Source organism: Ochotona curzoniae, unplaced genomic scaffold, assembly GCF_017591425.1.
Source record: "Ochotona curzoniae isolate NIBS_2020 unplaced genomic scaffold, NIBS_Ocur_1.0 contig_1302, whole genome shotgun sequence".
Classification (NCBI taxonomy): Eukaryota; Metazoa; Chordata; class Mammalia; order Lagomorpha; family Ochotonidae; genus Ochotona; species Ochotona curzoniae.
The window spans coordinates 10,060,476-10,081,385 of record NW_024465035.1 but is presented as its reverse complement, the minus strand read 5'-3'; the positions used below and the strand labels follow the sequence as shown (position 1 = coordinate 10,081,385).

The 20,910-nt window shown below is 46.0% G+C and overlaps 1 protein-coding gene across 2 annotated transcripts in view; it reads right to left on the bottom strand.

The window, feature by feature from the left end:
• Window positions 1–13,425: 13,425 nt before the first annotated feature.
• The window catches only part of NR1D2 (nuclear receptor subfamily 1 group D member 2), a 29,404-nt gene continuing 21,919 nt past the window's right edge, over window positions 13,426–20,910 (bottom strand). For both annotated transcript variants that reach the window (XM_040963615.1, XM_040963609.1), the window contains exon 8: window positions 13,426–16,717. In XM_040963615.1, coding sequence (XP_040819549.1) covers window positions 16,521–16,717 — 197 coding nt within the window. In that variant the 3' untranslated portion in view covers window positions 13,426–16,520. The remainder of the gene's footprint in view (window positions 16,718–20,910) is intronic.

Below are 20,910 nucleotides of genomic sequence, written 5' to 3'. Positions count from 1 at the left end.
CAGAAGATGACCCACGTCCTTGAGACCCTACACCCACATGAGAGACCTGGAGGAAGCGTCTGGCACCTAGCTTCGGATTGGCTCAGCTATGGCCATTTGGGCTGCTTGGGAGGGAACCAGCGGATGGAAGGTCTTTCTCTGTCTCTCCTCTCTGTAAATGTGTCTTTCCGATAAATAAATAAATCCTTATTAAAAGAAAAAAGTGTGGAGTGGGCATTTGGCCTAGCAGCTAAGGCAGTGCTTCCAACAACCAGCAGTGGTGACTGGCTCCAGCTTAGCATGGATGTAGAACCAGGTGGCAGGAGTGATGGGTCAAGTAACAGGGTTCCTGCCATTCCTGAAGGAGACCTGGATTGCATTCTCAGCTCCTGACATCAGCATCAGCCCAGTACCAGCCACTGGGGACATGTGGACACTGGACCAGTAGACAAAAGCTCTCTGCCTCTCAAGTAAATGGGTTGAAATTACATGGAAAACGCATGTTGGGAAAAATCTATGCATGTGTTTCCAAAAGTTCACATCCAAATATGAGTTCAGGCCTTCCTAGTTTCTTGAGCAAAGAGGATCCTGGGGGGGGGGGGGGGGTTGGCACAACAGCTCAATTGACTAATCCTCTGCCTGCAAGTACCACAGGGTGCTGGTTTGTGTCCCAGCTGCTCCACTTTTTATCCAAGTCCCTGCTTATGAACTGGGAAAGAGGCAAAGGATGGCCCAATCTCCTGAGACCCTGCACCCATATGGGATACCAGAAAGAAGTTCCTGGCTTTGGATCAATGAAGTTCCTGGCCGTTGTGGGCATTTTGGGGGATTGAACCAGCAATAGAAGATCTTTCTGTTCTCTCCTTCTCTCTGTAAATCTGCTTTTCCAGTAAAAATAAATAAATGTTAAGAAGAAAAAGAAGGAGGAGGAGGATCCTAGGTATCTAAGTAGGCAGGTGTGTATCGGGCTGCCATCTGACGAGGCAGCAGCACCATCCAGTTAGGCCAAATCAGGACAAGTCAATAATAACCTCTTCTCCACCCTGGTGCACAGTACCTGAGCAGGCAGCTTCCAAACACCGCATTCAGTGTGGTAGCCATTAGATGTGTTCAACTTTGTATGTGAATCATAACTTTATCAAGTGGTTTTTTTTTAAAGATTTATTTTTATTATTTTTTTTATTGGAAAGGCGGATATACAGAGAGGAGAGACAAAGAGGAAGATCTTCCATCCGATGATTCACTCCCCAAGTGAGCGCAACGGCCGATGCTATGCCAATCCAAAGCCAGGAGCCTCTTCAGGATCTCACACACGGGTGCAGGGTCCCAAAGCTTTGGGCTGTCCTCGACTGCTTTCCCGGGCCACAGGCAGGGAGCTAGAAGGGAAGCGGGGCTGCCGGGGTAGAACCGGCGCCCATATGGGATCCCGGGCGTGCAAGGCAAGGACCTTAACCACTGCGCCACCGCGCCGGGCCCTATCAAGTGGTTTTTAAGACAAAAAGAAAAATGCGGGAAGGGCAGTGTTGTGATGCGGTAGATTAAACTGCTGCGTTTGATATCAGCGTCCTACATGTGAGAACCGATTCAAGCCCCACTGCTCTGCTTCTGCTCCAGCTCCCTGCTCATGCGCCTGGGAAAGCAACAGAAGACGGCTCAAGTGCTTGGGCCACCTGCACTCAGAGAGTTGGAATTCCAGGCTCCCGATTCAGACTGGCCCAGCCTTGGCTACCGTGGCCCTTTGGGAAACGAACCAGTGGACAGATCATCTCTTTCCCCCGTCCCTCTCTCTGCGTCATTCCGACCTTCGTATGATTTTTAATCTTTAAGGAACCATGTGAAAGCAATCGTTATGACCAGAAAACACGTTTTCCCTCTCACTAAGGTAATGCTTTGGGACATTTTCAAGGCGTTACAGTGTCACTTAACTCCCCTTCAAGGCCTGGAGGGAGGCCAGCTGTAACCCAGGCCTTGCCACTTAGTCCTGGCTACATCTGTGAACTAAGCACTCTGGAGCCTCAGTTTACCCAACTATGAAACCAGGGCCACAATGCCCAGCACACAGGGTCATGATTCTTTTTTAGCCAGTCCAAAGGCTTTATAAAACAGTTCAATTTCTCCCATGTCAGGTTTCATGAACTATGCTGAAAATTTACTTGAAGAAGGTCTAATACCCATGTGCAAAACAAATGTCCACACCTATATCCAGCCGTGGCCCATTTGTGGCTGAAGATGCACACAGAATGAGTCTCTGTTCAAGAGGCCGATAGAACACATTTCCCTGTTCATCAGCTTGTATCTGTATATCCAGCTTCCACTACGCAACCCCTTCACATCTATAACCCCAACACAGGTCACAGCACTCAATCACTAACATTGAGTAAACAGACAGACGGGTGGACTCATGATTGATTCCCTTCCTGCCTCAGTCAGATGCTGTTTTGAAGATCAAATGAGATAACCTATCTGGAAGTCCTTCATTCTAAGTGTTTCAGAAAAGCTCATTGAACTCTTGTGATTTCATAGGAAGAAGGTGGCAAGCACTTTTCAAGACAGGAGATGAGATGGCTGGTAGCCAGACCTTCAGGAAAATGGAAAACATGGAGCAGACATTGGAACTCAGTGGGTTAAGGGGCTGCTTGGGGCACCCACATCGCATGTGGCTGTGCCAGGTCGCTCCTGCTCGCAATCCAGCGCCGTGCTGGTGTGGACTCTCTGGATGGTAGCAGGTGATGGCTCAAGCAGGCATGTCCCCACATGCAGGTAGAAGACCCAGCTGAGTGCCCAGCTCCTAGCTTCACCTTGGCCTTACCCTGGCTGTTGCAGGCATTTAGGAAGTAAACCAGCAGATACCAAAAATAACCAGACAACTTATTATTGCCCAAATGGTCCTAAACTATTGACAAAAGTAAAATTGCATTCATAAACTTCTGCTTTAAAGGGAAGCCAGCACAATTGGTAGACAGATGACACTGAAGATAGAAATGATAAAAAAAAGATAGATAGATGATTGATAGATAGATAGATAGATAGATAGATAGATAGATAGATAGATAGATAGATAATAGTACTTGATGCCTCTTAGGCTTTGGGTCAGTTTGTTACTCTTCACTGCTTACTCTGTGAAGATGAATTACATGCTTTAAATGTCTTCCTTTGCCCCCAGACAAGATAGTAAATTTTGTCAGTATAGAGCACTGGAGAGATTGCAGAAGAAAGAGTTTTGCTTTGTTAAATAAAATTTCTGGGAGCTCACCATCTGCTTCTCTCCAAGACATGAGACCACACCAGAATGGAGTCACTCCAGCCAAATGCCACATAATTAAACCAAGCTTGAAAACAGGTGTAGGGTACACACACACACACACACACACAGCCCAGCAAAGTAAAAGCAAGCACGCTGAAGGAGTCCAGTCCAGCTGGGCCCTGGGGACTAAGCCAGCTCCTGCACTTCAGCGCTGTGAGCAAAGCTGCTCTGAGAGCTGGCTCTTCCGTTGCCTCCTCCACCCATCAGCCTGCCCCCTCTGCTCGGCTCAGCCGGGCTAACGGATGTGCTGTATGTGAGCTGCTATTCGGCTGTGAGTCACTGAGGACTGCCACTCTGACCTTTAGACTCAATTAAACAGCTTCCTGGTCCTGGTCCTGCTTATCTCCCGGAAGACTCCGGTGTCTGCCTTCGCAGCACGGACAGGTTCTTCAGCAAAGCATCTGGGTCCCGCTGCACCAACTCTCACCCCCTCGCCACCGCGCCCAGCGTCCAGAGGACACTGTGTCTGTCCCAGCAGTTTGGAAGCTGGGAGGCCTCTGGGGGGGGAAACATGCCCATGAACAGCTTTCCCTCATCCCTGGGAAGGTGGATTTCCAGCAGGTTTCACCGAGCAGGACCCAGTGAGCCAGGGACCCTGCCCTCTCCAACAAAGCCTGGAGCCAGGTCCTGGGTGGGGAGCAGGGAGCTCCTGCCAGCCCGAAGGGAGAGGGCCGTTCTCCTTCTCTGGGTCGTTCTTGCATGACTTAGAGATCTCTTTGCCCCTTATTGGCTAATCCTTCATTACACTATCCCCTGTGATAGTTAATAATCATTTATATTAAACGTTCCCTGTTCAAACTGCTGAATGACTTTCACAATATAATAAGTTTTAGCATATCATTATCTAAAATAATTCATTATACAGGATGACTCACTTCCCCTGCTCATGGTATGATATTCACCCATGCATTCATTTATTTATCACTCATTCAACAAATTGTTTTAAAGATATATTAACTTTGTTTGCTTGTTTGAAAGGCAAATGGCTCACCAATAAACCCCAGTCCACTGCCTTAGACAATCTTATTTGGGATAGGAGCAGGGGTTCTAGGCTCCCACTCTCACAGCTACTGCCAAACTCTGTATTTCACTCTGGGGAGCAGCATGTTCCCCCAGCTTAGGGAGGTGGGAAAGGCCACAGCCCTCTCCATCAGGTAAGAACCTGCGACTCTGAAAATGAACCCTCAACCCTTCCCAGTCTTCACCCAGAAGCAGCGCTTGGCAGTACCATTTCCAAGTCAACGCTCCCTCAGAAAGCCCTGCAGTGGCCTCAAGGCAGCTCTCCTGGGGTGAAGAGACACAGTGAGGAACAGCATGGTTTGCAAGCCTGCACTGGCCACCATGAAAGCTCTCGACAAGGGGTTGGCACCTGCAAGCATCGGCAATCTCACATGGTTGCCAGTTCATATCCCAGTTGCTTCACTTCCCAGCCAGCTCCCTAGGGAAAAGCAAAAGAGGATGGCCCAAGTCCTTGGGACCCTGCACCCATGTGGGAGACCCAGAAGATACTCCTGGCTCCTGGCTTCAGATCAGCGCAGCTCTGGCCATTGCAGACATTTGAGGAGGGAACAGCAGATAGAAGACCTCTCTCACTCTGTCTCTCCTCTCTCTGTAAAAGCTTTCCTTTCAAATAAATTTTTTTTTAAAATATTCTCAGCCGGAAGTACCTCTCAACTTCCTGTTATGTGAATAAACAATGTTTTAAAACACAACAGAGGGGTGGAGGTTGTGTAAGCCATCACTAGGGATTCCTGCATCCTATATAGGAATACCCGGGATCAAGGCCTGCCTCTGCTGCGAATGCAGCTTCCTACTGATGAGTGGCAGTAGAGACGGCCCGAGTGCTTGGGTTCCTGCACTCACCAGGAGTCTGACTCCGGGGCTTGGCCTGGCCTAGCCCAGCTCTAGTTGTTGGGGGCATTTGGGGAGATGGAAAGTATCTCTCTCTTCCTCCTCCTCTCTCCTTTCTCTTCGCCCTCTCTTAGTCACTCTACCTTTCAAATAAGCATGTCTTCACACACACACACACACACACACACACACAGAGCTTAACAAGCACAACAATAGAGATGAGCTGTGGATAACTAACCCATATTGGGAGGGTTTCCCTAGACGAAGTGGCATCCTAGTTGGATCCTAAGGAACAAATAGTTTTGTCTAAGCACGATGTCAGAAGACGGTGCCAGCAAAAGAAAAGAATGCCACGGAAGTCTGGAGAAGAGAGCGCGCTTTCCAAGCACTGCCAGTTGTTTCTGAGACAGACATCAGCTCGCACCTACGCAGCACCAGGCATGGTTCTCAGTGCTGGTGGGCTGCGAGAGCACAAAGCACAGTGCTGCCTTCACCACGCTCGCCTTGCTGACCCTCACGCTGCTCGTGCGAAGCAAGAAGCAAGGGGAGGGACAGAGAGAGAGAAGGCCAGAGGGCAGACAGGGCCAGATAAGAAAGATCTTGGAAGCCAGCCGGGAAATTCTGGCTCATACTGAGGCCATGAAAAATACCACTGCAGTCTATTTTAAGCAAAGGAAAGGCTTGAGCAGTTTCCATCACTCACTCCATTCCAAGGAGCATCAATTCCATAAAATTCCTTCCCATTCAAGACCAGCTTGGTCCTGTTCCCATTCCCTAACAAAGGTGGCACATGAGCAGGAAGGACAGAAGAACAAGGAAATGGGACAGACATAAACCTCCACTAGCCCATGGAGGGCTCATTACCCACCTCGGAAAGGACAGACAGGACATCACCCCACATATCAGCAAAAAGAGAAATTAACGCTAGGAAACCCTGAAATTTAAAAAAAAAAAAAACGGCTTGAAGAAAACATAAAAAAGATCATTTATAACCCTGGTACAGCAAGGCTTTGCAAAAGATGACAAGAAATATTCCAAGATTTGACAAGTCCAAATGTTGAAAATCAAACAGGCAAAAGTTATCATCAACAAAACTTCAGATGACAAAGGAGCAAAGTATACACTCTGTAACACCTAAGGGAGCGCCCCCTGCAGGCTCTTACAAATCAACATGAAACAGCTCAATGTCAAACCTGCAAGATGAGAGCGAAGGCTTCGCACACACGACTCTCAGCACGAGACAGACATCGGTGAACGTGGGGAAGATGTCTCAGCAGCAGCACTGAAGTTCATTGCGTTTTTGAGCAGAGCCATCCACAGGCCCGTATCACACCTTTGAAACTGTATGGCATATCCAAGGCTCTTGATCTTTTTTTTTTCTCATGCTAACCAAACTGGGTTTTCTTCATTCTGTACTTGCATGATTTCTCTCGTAAATATATATATATGCATATATATATGTCTTACATATATATATGAACATATAAAAGTGTATTGTATCTGAGTTAAAAGTCTAAATGAGAGAAGGGGAATCACAAAACACAAAAACACAGGTGCAAAGACATCAGTGATGTTCTAGTGGATATGAAATATTATTTTGCTATTAACTCTGCCCTCCTAAACATGGGCAGCACATCTCATCGCAGAAGATAAGAACAAAGTCACTAAGTTCGCAATGGGGAGAACAGCAGGTGTTAGAATGACCAGAAAAACACTCCTTGTTGATGCTAACATTAACATAAACTTCAAGGGAAAAAAAAGGGGAAGGAAGGTCTAGTGCCTGTCATGGGGTAATAAAAACAAGGATCAGCACAAGCCCAGCCGTGTGGGGTCCATCATCCTGCTGCGTGCTGAGGCGTTAGCAGCCAGAGTCCCCCTCGAGATACAGACCCATGGGCCAATGCTGGTAACCACAGGAGAAGGCTCCAGGGGCTGCTTCTGGAAGAGAACTGGAACCGGTCAAAGTCAACGGAGCAACAGTGGGAATGGGGTAAGATCCAGAAAAACAGCTTTGCACCCAGAAATTCACACCCCAAAGAGACAGCCCAAATATGCAATCAACTGAAAGCAAAGAACGCTCCGTCAAGCCACTCGACCCCTCTCCCCATCTCTCCCCCTCCTCCAAGCACAGCTGCACATCCCTGGGCTGTAGGAATTCAATCCACTTGCAGCTAAGATGCATCACAAATATGTACAGGCTGGAAAATTAGCACTGCGAAAGAAGAAATACCGTATGAAAAAATAATAGAATTAATCTCCAAGGGAATCAAGAAAACTCCAATAAATAGAATTAACCTTTCATTCAGAAATATTTGATATTAGCCATCAAAAATAGCTAGAACGTGAAATACTGTTTCACATTTACATTTTGACAGACTCCACAGTAGAAATTTGGCAGCCTGAATTAGTAGCCGAAAGGGCAGAGGGGTTCCAGAACAAGAAAGATTAAATGCAGTGAAGAAAAACTAACCAGCACTAAAACCCCCAGCAGCTACATAAAAAGGAATTTAGAAAAAAAGAAGACAGAAATTGTGGAAAGCTTTATAATATTAAATAAATAAATAGAAACAAATAAAATTCTCAGAGTTAAAAAAAAAAAAAAAGAAAAAAAAGACCAACCTTATTTGAAGACTTCATGTGTTAATGTGGCTCAGTGGAAACAGCCACACCTCAGCCACATGCTAGGGAAATTCCAGAACTACAGAGAAAAAGAAAAAAAATATGAAAGCCTAAGAGAGAAAAGTGAAAGGATTCAGATTTGTGTGAGTTGTCTGATGATTAAGAGCATGTGTATTTTCCTCTTTCTGCGTAAGTATGAAAAAGTTGGTAGAAAGAATCAGAAAGAAGCCAAAGAACTCCGAAGGAAGGTGGGATCGTATGAATCCACACAGGTTCATCTGGCCCCAGCAGGCACACCCTGAGCTCCTGGGACGTTACCCCAGGGCCCCTGCTGCTCCCACAGACGTGCAAGGGCAGAGCAGTCCCACAGAGGTGCGAGGTGCACTGCTCCACACCGCTCCCCAGGCTGCACTCCCTCCTCCTCGCCTGCGCATATCTCCACGGCTTCTCCATCTCTCCATCTCCTTTTAACCCCAATGCTTTTCCTTCCTTCCACTTTTTTTTTTTTTTAAAAAAACAAGGCGCTCACATGAGTCTGGCGCTTCAACAGATTCGAGGACTTTTTTTCCTGTCCTTGAAACGACAGCTTGCCTTTGCCCTCCAGTGTCTTTGTCGCGATGCCTGATAAACTGTTTATTTCGCTTCACAGCTTTCCCTTCTCGCCTGAAAAACAAACACGAACCAGCGTCCTTGTTTCCCCATCGCAGGTGGAACTTGCGATGCGATCCCTGGGGCTGCAGCGCCGCCTGCTGGATCCGCGGGGGATAGCCGTCCTCGACCTTGGCCGGGGAGTCGGGATTTGGGGTCTGGGCACCAGGGGGATACCACTAAGTGCTATCACAAGCCAACGTGCAAGCTGACTTCTCACCCCAGAGCCGGGACTAGCGCCTCCCTCCTTCTGGCGGCTGGCACTTCCCCGATGAGGGATCCCGTTGTCTTGGGCATGCAGACATGAAGATTGTGTGAAAACTCCACTTGGGATCTGCCCTGGTGTGGCACCTGCCCTGGCATGGCACACATCACACATGGGCTGTGCTCCACTCTGCAAAGGCTCACCAACACAGGGCAATTTTAGACACATTTTTTTATTTTTTTAAAAAAGATTTATTTATTTTAATTGGAAAGGCAGATTTATAGAGAGGACGAAAGACAGAAAGGGAGATCTTCCGTCTGCTGGTTCCCTCCCTAAGTGGCCACAACAGCCAGAGCTGAGCCGATCCAAAGCCAGGAGCCAGGAACTCTTCTGGGTCTCCCACGTCCCAAGGCTTTGGGCCGTCCTTGACTGCTTCCCAGGTCACAATCAGGGAGCTGGATGGGAAGCAGAGCAGCCGGGATACGAACCAGCACCCATATGGGATCCCAGCGCGTGCAAGGCAAGGGCTTAAGCCACTAGACCCTAGACATATTTTTTAAGTTTTGTTTTATTCTAAAGGCACAGATAGACAACCATATTTCAAGTCACTGGTTTACTCCCCAAATGCCCACAGCAGCGGAGGCTGGGGGAGCTGAAGTCAAGAGCTCCAAACCCAAACTGGGTCTCCCACATGGATGGCAGGGACCTCAGTATTGGAACCATCACCTGCTACATGCCAGGTGCACGTTGGCAGGGTGTTAGCAGCCCCAGGCCCTCTGATGTGGGATGAGGCATCATAAGTGGTACTGCACCAAACACCTGCCCTAAAAACTGAGTGTGTTTAAACTGAGAGCTCTGCGTTATTGTTTTAGATATAATAGTGTTACACACTGAATAGATTGTTGTAAAACAAATAACTTTTCTGTGTGCTGGAGGAATAAAATCCCCATGATGCACTTTATTGCAACACTTGCTTTATTGCAGAAGTCTGGAAGTGAACCCAGGGTGTGCCTGTACTAAAGGCAGCTTTCCGAGTTTTATAGCTTTGATCTACAATGTCTGATATCTTTCCTACAGTGCACCACCCAAGGGCCCTTCAGGTATGTGAAATGGGTTATAATAGCCCATAAACATCCAAAACAAAATTCACACCCCCTCATAAACGAAGAAGCATTTAAAGCATGAGTTTGTGCATGACTTTGCATTGTAAAAAAGGCAATCCCGGCCTCTAAAAGTTGTAATAAAGTGATCTGGAAAAGGGTCTGGCACAGTAGCCTAGTAGCTAAAGTCCTCGCCTTGCATGCACCAGGATTCCATACGGGCGCCTGCTCGTGTCCTGGCTGCTCTACTTCCCTTCCAGACTCCTGCTCACGCATACCCCGAGAGGCTGTGAGCGATCCCTCCAGCAGCTGGGTCTAGTCACCCAGCTGGGAGTCCTGGATGGAGCTGCCAGCTCCTGATTTCAAACCTGCGCTGGCTCTAGATGTTGCAGGAATTTGGAAAAGAAATCATCAGTTCTCTTTCTCTCCCTCTCTCTCTTTCTCCCTCTCTCTATCTCTCTCTCATTTGTAAATGAAACAAAAACAAATCCATAAAAGCTTTAATGATCTCCCTACCTATGCATCATCTATGATTGCATTCATAATCCAAGAAAACCATCAGCTCTCCTATATTCATCTTAGATTCTCCCTCCCAGAAAGAGGGATTTAGTATCCTGCAATATGCAGGTAACATCAGCTCTCAGGATCGGTGTTAGGAGGCATAACTGGAAATAGATAAATGACAGGAGTTTGTGCTTATTGAGTGCCTGCAAAGGTTGGAACTTCGAAATGCCTTTTAACTCATCGCATACATTTGTAAAACCCAAAATATTTTCCTAAGGATTTTGTCCTCCATCTCTAAACCCAATGGCAGGCTAAGCAACACATGAAATCCACGTACTATTGCATGGACTCATGATCCATTCATAACAGCACTTTACATCACGCAGCCCTCCAATCCTCGTTTGCAAGAATTATTTCAAGGACCAATTGTTCTGAGGCTAAAACTTTAGAGTTTGCTTTTTTTTTTTTTTTTTTTTTTTGGCCCTTCACAGAGTTTTGCAATTCACAGACTGGTGAGGTAGTTCTGTGGCCCTGGAAGAATTGTCCCACCATCCACACACAGCGCAGGAAAGCAGCTAGGAGCAAGTGGTTCGTAAATCTGTCCCAACAGGAGATGGGCAGCATCCTATGCCAGATCCACTTCTCAAGGGCCAGGACCACAGTGAGTCTGGGTATGCGTTCCTTACACACACACACACACACACACACACACACACACACACACACACAACTTTAAAAATAAAATAATTTCAAAAGATTTATTTATTTCTATTGGAAAAACAGGTTTACAGAGAGAAAGATCCATCTGCTGCTTCACTCCCAAGTAGCCGCGACGGCCAGAGTTGAACCAATCCAAAACCAGGAGCTTCTTTCAGGTCTCCCAAGCAGGTGCAGGGTCCCAAGGCTTTGGGCGGTCCTTGACTGCTTTCCCAGGCCACAAGCAGGGAGCTGCACGAGAAGTGGAGCAGCCAGGACATGAGTGGGCACCCCTATGGATTCCCAGTGCATGCAAGCCACTAGGCTACCACACCAGACCCATTAACACACACACACAAATTTTTTAATGACTTCTCTAGGGATTCCTGTTGGGGTGCAGCTGTGCCTGGAATGCTAGCATCCCACATGAGTACCAGTTTGATTCCCAGCTGCTTCACTTCCGGTTCAGCTCCCTGCTAATACCCTTGGGAAAGCAGCAAAGGATGGCCCAGGTGCTTGGGCACCTGCATGCATGCTACAGACCCAAATGGAGCTCCAGGCTCCTGGCTTCATTATAGCCTAGCTTTAATCATTGTAGCCATTTGGAGACTGAACTAGCAAATCAAAGATCTCATCTCTCCTCTGTCATTGTAACTTCTAAATAGATGCTTTTAATATATATGTATATCTACAGTAAGATATTCATAAGTTCTTCCATCATCAATTTCAGTAAAATGTATTGAGCAAGAGTCTTAACAGACACGAAAGCAGGCCTGGTGCGACAGCATAGCAGCTAAAGTCCTCGCCTTGATCTTGCCGGGATCCCAAATGGGAACCGGTTGTAATCCCAGCAGCTCCACTTCCCATCCAGCTCCCTGCTTGTGGCCTGGGAAAGCAGTCGAGGACAGTCCAAAGCCTTGGGGCCCTGCACCCGCATGGGAGACCTGGAAGAGGCTCCAGGCTCCAGCTTCAGATTGGCTCAGCTCCAGCCGTAGCGGTCACTTGGGGAGTGAACCATTGGACGCAAGATCTTTCTGTCTCCCCTCCTCTCTGTATATCTGCTTTTCCAATAAAAATAAATAAATCTTTAAAAAGAGAGAGAGAGAGACTAAAGCTATGAAGACAAGGAGGTCTCTTCTCCCCTGCTCGCCAGTGGGGACTGGTGTTGAGACAGACCTTGAGTCATTCTTCGGCCAGGATCCCCCACTGCAGTAGTGCAATTGTGGCCTCCCAGACTAGTCAGTGGAAATCCTAACCCCAGTATCTCAGAACATGTTGGAGGTTAAAGACCATCCCTTCAGAGGAAAAGACAACGCGAAGGACAAATTATCCCTCGAACGCTATGGAAGATCTGACTCCACTCCACAGACTGCAGCAAGAGAAACCACGCCAAGACGCCAAGGACACCATACACACCTGTGGATTCGGAAGGAGTCTTAGAAACACCCAACCCTCCACCCATTCAGTAACTTCCATGTGTGGGATGTGCTGCTTCGGAGGGCACATTACCTTCTGCGGATACTCCATGGAGTTCAGTCTTGGGAGAAGGGCTGCGCCTCTCTCCAGCCCACCCTGCAGCTTGGATGTCTGTGCCATCCAGTACCCTCATAATGCACTGGCACCTGGAAATCACGCAGCACCCAATTCTTGCAGAGTGAAGACCAACCCTGATGTGCCAATTTAGACACACACCAGACCTGTTTCGAAACATTCAGCCAGATGTGCTAACTCAGAGTTCACTACAGGCCCTGGTGAGTGTAAAAACTAAAACCAGATCCTATTGGACTGCCCCCCCACCCAAAAAAAAAAAAGAGCAAAAAGAATAAAATTTTAAAAGTGTGCAACAATTCGTTGAGTCTGGTCAACACACGAAGTCAGTACAAAGCTAACGAGACCTTCTTCTCTGAAAGCCTGCTTTCCCAGGGGCCCCAACATGCACTGAGGACAGAATCAAAAGGAGAGGTTTGTGGAGGAAGTTGTGGGGCAACCGGCATTCCAACCAACATTTCCTCAGTGGGTGCACCGTGCACAAGAGAGAACAGAATTGCATCAGGATATCCCAGTAGCCTCGTTTCACCCCACACGTCCATAGATATTTGCTCCAAGAGCCCATTGCTCCCATCCGATGTTAATGAATATGCACAAACTAGGGCAGCACGGCAGGTGGTACAGGTCTAAGTCACTACAGTAACTGTGGCAGCCTGGGCACAGCTGGAGCAGGGTGAAGGAAGCAGCCTTACTGAGCCCCGTGCCCGACTCATGGCCAAGGCTGCCCCCCCCCCGGTGCCCCCTCATCACCTACCACATACCATCATTCAGGTGGTACAATGGAGGACAGAGTGCTTGGCAGAGTCTCAACACACTCTAAAATCTTTTCTAAAAGCTCTGCATGTACACATTTCTGTGTCCTGATAAGAGATGTATGTAAGAGATCTTGCTAAGCTCAAGGGAAAGGCTACTTGCAGTAAATTACCAAAGGTTTTTACAAGAACATCACGGTGGACAGACACCATACGTGGTTAGAAATAGTATTTATTATACTTGCCCCCTGTGTACAGGTTATTTCTTGGAAACAAGAAGATATTGTCCAAGTCCTCAACATTTACAGTCTGTAGAAAATAAACTTAACTCAGGACCTATTAACAATCTATTTCTAGCCTTTTTTTTTTTTAAAGCAATAGCCATTTATCTTTCCATGTTAATGCAAGAATAGATTCAAGTTTGATGTTTTGGATCAAATCAAGACAAGCTTTGTTTCTAGGCAACAGTTTTTCTCACAGAGCCCTCCCCCCAACCCCTAAAAAAATTCTATATCCTAAGTGATAAACTCTTCTTGTACATTCAGCAAACTTTATATTGGAAAAACAAGAATATTTCGGATAGGTGTTTACTCTCGTGCACAGTAAGTCTAGCCGAGCTTCTACACGTTGCTTTGCAATGCTGTTTACATAAAATAAATCATCTCTTATCAAGTTACAATGGTGATTTTTTGAAATACAGATATGAAAGCACACATGTTCTGCACTGACATTCCCTCCTCGCTTCGCAGTGTGCAACAGAATCACCACCTCCAGGCAGAGTTCACCCCACGGGGCGCGTCTTCCCCTCAGCTCTATCAGCTTACATCCTCTCTCAGACCATGTAGAGACACACTGAAAACACAGGGGGAAGAGAACAACAGTTTCAGCTTGCTCACATAATGCCCTTAAGTTTGCTAACATAATGCCCGTATTTCAACTTGGAAGTATAAAATCAGAGTTAAAGCATCACGGAATTCATACAGTACAGGATTCATCGATCAACACTGTCCCCAACTGCTCATCTCCTCTGCATCCGACAGGTTTATAACCAGACTCAGTCAACAATGTGCTTCAATAGGCTGCTGGTTTAATTTTAGAATTAGGAGTTTCATAATGGGCTATCTGCAAATACAGAAATGCTACAAGTGGCATATGAACCATTCATTTTGTCTCCCATTACCTAAGGGAAGAATATTCAAATGAAATTTTACAAGACAAAATGTGACTCTATATACCTATATATAGATGTATACATGTATTTTATATTGAATCTAACTAAAGTTTCATAAGCGATTCTATCATAGTTCTGGTTACACGTTTCTGAAGACTTAATTGTTTTAAAGATACATGTTATAAAGATACATGTTATGCAAAAGGCAAAAATTAAGAATATGGTCTTTGAGGTTTTCAGTATTACTTCAGAAAGCTGTTTCTATCCCCTACAGAAGAAAACTATGCATTTGGTTATCTTAGGAAAAAAAATATAAAAAGATAATGCTATCATGTAAAGAATTCACAAAAACTATACTGTATATCCCATGAAAGTCATACCTACGTAAGGTAAATTGCAATTATGTTTTCATTGTATTATAGACGTCACCATTGCCTTTCCTCTTTAATAATGAGAGGGTTTAACTTTTTAACTTACTTAACTAGTGCCACAGAAATTCAAGTCCCAGTGGCAACAAGTTAAACAAGATTACAAGATAAGGCATTCTGCTCTCGCGTCACAGGCTTGGTAAAGTGGGCTGTTCTTTCACCATTTAATACAATCTAAGTACTATATAGAAGGCAATCTTTATGCAAAATAAAATAATTGCTATTTTCTAGGGGAACAGAAAAACATACATAAACTCCTCAATTTTGGCTATTTCTCCTACTGCTGTAGACAGACTGAGCCCTCTAAGCAATATGGATGAAATGTCTCCAACTATGCCACACCTAAGCCTGGAGGTCACAAGCTAAATGATTTTTCAAATTATACATTAAATCCAATTTGACAAAATCCCTGTGGTGTTACTTAGAAACAAACAAAGCAACAACCAAAAAAAAAAAATTGACTCAGAACACACAGGCACACACACACGCACACACACACGCACACACACACGCACACACACGATACAATAAACAGGTTCCTTAAACATCAGTTTTCCAGAAAGAATCAGGTCATCGTGAAGCTGCAGCATCCGCGTAAGGGGCAGCGACGTAAGAATCTGAAGGAACCTGTAAATGACTAGTACCTTGAACCAACGATGGCACCCACGCGGAACTGAGACACGCACTTGAAACTGGACTCAACGGCGTGCTGCACTTTTACATTAACTGTTGCTTAAGTAAACAAAAACAGTACAAACTCAATATCCTACCGTCCAAACATTTTAACGCAATGGTTTTGTCATCATCAATAAGTAAAATGCACCTAACTTGGTCTCCTGACACCTCTCGCTTTAAGTTTGTCTTATGATAGAGTTCTTCACAGTTTAAAATATTGTGAAGAACATATATTTATGTATAGCTATATTCACATACATATTATGTACAAATACTACATACTTGATGTACTCATAAACTTTGAATATGTGTGTATCAACAGGATACCCACACATATGCAGGAACCCTGAATAATAGACTGGTGTGAACTGTGAAATGATTCCCCAGAAATGCTTAGAAATTAGAAAAAAATTATGAATAATTATAACAAAAATTTCACCTTATTTACATAGTGCCTATCTCCCAAGAGGTAAGTATGCTTTATAAATATGGTTTAGTGTGTGACCCAGGGCAATCAGGGACACTGTGACTTTTCATTTTCCACAACCCAGTAACCTGTCAGGGGCCAAATGTTACCAGTGGCAAACCAAAACACAGACACGTGGATCTCCTACCCCCCAGGGTCTCTAATTACCAGAGCAAATGGTCTCGGGGTAATACCAAGTCAGCCACCACTCAAACAGAACTTCTACAAAGAAATAAGGTCTAAGTCCTCATGGACCTATGATTGTGCGTTATGTAGTTACACCACAGGGAGATCAAAATGGTTTTTGGTTTTGGCAGATGAAAGTCTAAACATTCAATGTGAGTATAATTCAGTGTAACTTCTCCAGTTGAAGTGCAACACAGCTGATTGGTCTATCGGGGAGATGTGGTCGGTGCCAAGTCATGGCTGAAGAGTTCTCAATCCAATAGCCGCTGCAATCTGACAAGGCAGCCTACAACCCTGCATCATCTCCACGAACGGTACACACACAGAAATAAGCACTGTGGCACAAATGCACAGTCAGCTTCAGCTCATGTTTCGATGCACAAAGGCCTTAAGGGTGCACTTTAAAGGCCAGCAGCTCCTCAGAATGCATGTTGTTTAAAGATCGAAGATCTGGCAACTTGAGAAGTAGCTTTGTAAAAATAGAGGCCTCATTTGGATGGTTTTTCATTATTAAGGTCCTTAGTGCACGGATAAGGGTCTCCTGCAAAGCCTCCACAGAGTTGGCGTTTTCTATTCCAGATCGATCTAAGGGGAAGTAAGCAAGAGAATTAAGCAGAGCACAAATTATTAGCACGAAGTACAATACTTGCTCATCAATCTAGTTAATAAATTCAAAACAAAGTCCTATAATTGGAACAAGGGCAAAGGCCAATTGAAAGAGTTTAAATCCCAATAGCAAATTGTCTAGCTATTTGTTGTAACGTATATAGGAATTTTTGTTCACAAAATCCTATAGATTCTAATTCTTTTATTTAAAAAAATACATTCTGACTTCAACTGGCAGAGAATCATGTAGCATAGAAATGTATTCTTTCTACACATGGAATACTTTCTCATTTGCAATGCTCTTGTGTGTGACAAGAAATCTTTCAAATGGCCTCTGATGAGCCCCTCATCCTGATATCCACACCCTTGTATAATCCCAAGTCACATCTAAGGAAGAAAACACAGAAAAAGTGACAGAACGTCACTTCTGGAATCAGGTCACCAAAGGGCACAGACATTTGGGGGCATGGTTGAGTTGCCACCTAAGACACCTGCATTACATATCGAAGTATCAGATTCAAACCCCAGCTCCTGGGCTTCCGTTCCAGTTTCCAGCTACCGCACACCCCAGAGGCTGGGGGTGATGGATCAAGTACTTGGGTCCCTGCCACACCATGTGGGAGATGTGGATGGCATTCAAGGCTCCTGGCTTTGACCTGGCCCAACTCCGACTGTTTGGGGGCAATGGAGTTGGGGAGCCAATCTACCTTTCAAATAAAATGGAAATATGTAAATTATTCTAAAAATGTTTTTAACTTCTTTTTTTAACCAAATACTTTCTAATGTTTTAACAAAAAGCTGAGGCTCTCACCCTAGGTACTCACTGTAAGATTAAAGTCAGCAGCCATGTTGGCAGCTGCCCTACGGAGAAGCCCACATGGTAAGTAACTCAACTTGATCTCCGCCCAACAGCCAGCAAGGGTCCAACACCTGGTAAGGAAGTGAACCCTGCCAATAACCAACTGTGCCTGCAAGCAGATCCTCCCTGCCCTATCCCAGCCTTTGCCTGAGGTCTCAGCCCTGCCCACAACCCACCTGGAACCTTCTAGAAAACCCTGCACCACAGGTGCATAACTACACCCCCCCAGTTTCCCAACCTTCGAAACCTGTGAGATAATGTTGACATTATTCAGCCACTAAGTTTTGGAGTGCTTTGTTAGATGGTAATAAGTAACACACTATGTCACGTCTACCAGTTTTGTTACCCTGCTTCCATTTCCATTTGGTATACTGCATTTAACATCTTGGTGATTGGGTCTAGCGCAATAGCATAGTGGTTAAAGTCCTCGCCTTGCACGGTTCTAATCCCAGTGGCCCTGCTTCTCATCCAGCTCCCTGATTGTGGCCTGGGAAAGCAGTTGGGAACCACCCAAAGCCTTGGGATCCTCCACCTGCATGGGAGATCTGGAAGAAGAGCTCCCGGCTCCCGGCTTCAGATCGGCTCAGCTATTGCAGTCACTTGGGAGGTGAATCATCAGACAAAGGATCTTCCTCTGTCTCTCCTCCTCTCCGTATATCTGACTTTCCAATAAAAAAAAGATCCTGGTGATTTAGCAAACGCCTTAGGTGGGCTTCTCCACACCAGTCCCCGCCCCTGCTACGGCGTGCCCATGGGCTTCACCAGCAAGGCTCTCTTCCTCCCTTGACCACAGGCGGCAGTAGCACACAAGAAATACTCAGGCCCAGGTTTAGGGAGGCTGTCATCAACCAGAAAGACTTGGGGAGGAAGCAAACTTCTGGCCGTTCCTATCCCGCGGCTGATTACAGGGATGCTGAAGACATCCTCATTAGGACTGAAAGCTGCAAAAGCCTATTTGCAGTGCACTTAAAACAAGGACTAAAACTGAAGGCAAAAGCATGAGTAGCTGCAGGCAAAATAGATAAAAGTAAGCTTTTTTTTATATTTAACAAAAACATGAATTATTAAAACTGTGCTAATTTTACACAGGAAAAAATAAACCTGGATGTTGACAACCAACTCAACGGTCATGCTTTTTCAGACAAAACTTAGACAAAGGACCTGTTCCCTCATTTAACTTTGGTCAGTCTCCAGGATTACTTCTGTAAAAACACTTGAATCTTTCAATAATGCTTCTACATGTTAGGAATTGGCTATGAATAAAATCAGCCAAAATCCCTTCCTTTCAGGTGCTTCCATCTGGACTGTTACCAACAGTACTGTGAAACTCCAACATCGGAGGCTGACAGTGACGCCCACAGAGTGACCCAAATGCGGAGCAGCACAGGCTATCTCGGAGGAACTGAGAGCATCAGTCGTTGGACCCTCAGTGAGTATGTTGAGACGACGACCTAGACTTCCTTACACAACTCAGAGCTTCGGGAAACATGGATACCTACAAATACAACTGCACTACATTTTGCTAATGGTTCAATTTCTACATCCAGGGTTGTTACGGCTTCACGGTCAAAAACTCAATTACAAAGCCCTGGATCATCAAGAACAATCTCTGGATCCTGAAACATTTGAATGCACAGACTGCGATGGAAATTCACCTTCTAGATGGTGCGCTAAGGACTACACTACCGCTTGCATTTGTTAATCATAGCTTCCACTCCCTTCACCGGCTCCCAAGTCCGCACTCTGCACCAAGGCTTCCCACTTCCCACAGGTGGAAGCCGAAACCTCTAGGAAGACAAGTGCAACCTTTTATCAAGACGAGCTTTGCCTCACGCCTACACTCCAGTCTCTACGCCTACTGTGGGCAACTGCTGCCACTCTACGGCCCAGAAAAAACAACTTCCCTCCCCGTTGTAAGTCCCCCTCCGTGGCATCGGGAATCTTCCAATCTCACAGGCAAATATCATGTTGACATTTCGCTCTCCCTTAGCAGCTACAGCTATTCTGTTAACAAGTAGTACAGTGGAGCTTTCGGACGGCCATGGCGGCGTGCGGTGATGGACGCGTGGTCCCCTGCTCTCCAGCCGCGCTGACCCGGCCAGGAGTGTTCACTGTGCCCCCCGGGACGCTATGGGAGTCCAGTGTCCAAGTGGAAGCGCTCCTAGGCGTCCCCCTCGGGTGAGGACCTGACTTGTGTACTCCGTGACTACAGGAGGGCAGCTGGCCTGGGGCAGGAGTGCGCGGCCCCTGGTTCCCCAGCCTGAGGAGACCCCAGGGGGCAGCCAGCTCCCAGCCACAGCTGCATGAAGGACCAGCCCACAGTGGGGCTGTGGTGGATGCCACTTGTCACCAAGGCGTGGCAGAACTGGAATAAATAAATAATAGTGGGGGAAAAAAACAACCAAGTAGTACAGTGGAAAGGCTTTGAAGCCACCCTAAGGGGACCTACTTAACCAATGACTCAAAATGCAGCATTGAGGAAGTTACTCAGCCCTCTGCCTTCTGTAACTGAAAATGGCTCCCATGTAGCTCACTTCAGAGGCCTGCTGCAAGGATAATGAAATGCAGAAACTAAGTGACATCTGCTAAACAACCTCTCCTTTAAAGGCAGAAAATAAATACATAGTACTGAGGGCAAATGTCAGTTTCTAAGGAAAACAAAAATTCATTTAAAAGATAAAACCAATTTACAATGTTGCTTCATTCTAACCAATTGACAGAAAATAGAAGCGATCCCTCTGCTGCCTGCAGCTGGAACGCTCCCTCTTCAGGCTGCAGAGCCTTGCAGGACCCGCTCTAGTATGTCAACCCCACTTGTTAACTTTTTAAAAGATTAATTGATTTGAAAGGCAGGAGGGCAGAGACAGATCTTTCGCCCACTGTGACTACAATAGCCAGGGATGGGCCATGCCAAAACAGGAGCAGCCAGGAACTCCACCCTAAACACTTGCACCACTACCTGCTGCCTTGCCGAGAGCATCAGCAGGAAGCGGGAGCAGACGCACAGCAGCTGCGGAGCTCTGATACGGGATGCCAGCATCACAACCAGTGACTCCACCTGCTGGGACACAATACTGGCTCCCCTGGGTTCTGACTTTTCAGTTTCAAGAATCAACTGATATATGAAGCATGAGAAACAGTCAGTCATATAACAGAATAGAAATACTTTAATGTATTAAATTGTGTTATCTGAGAGAGAGAAAGAGACAAACAGAAAGTCTCCATCCACTGCCTCACTCCTCAAATGCCTGCGACAGACTCAGGTCAGACCAACACTGCCAGGAGCTTGGAATGCACTCTGGCTTTCCCACAC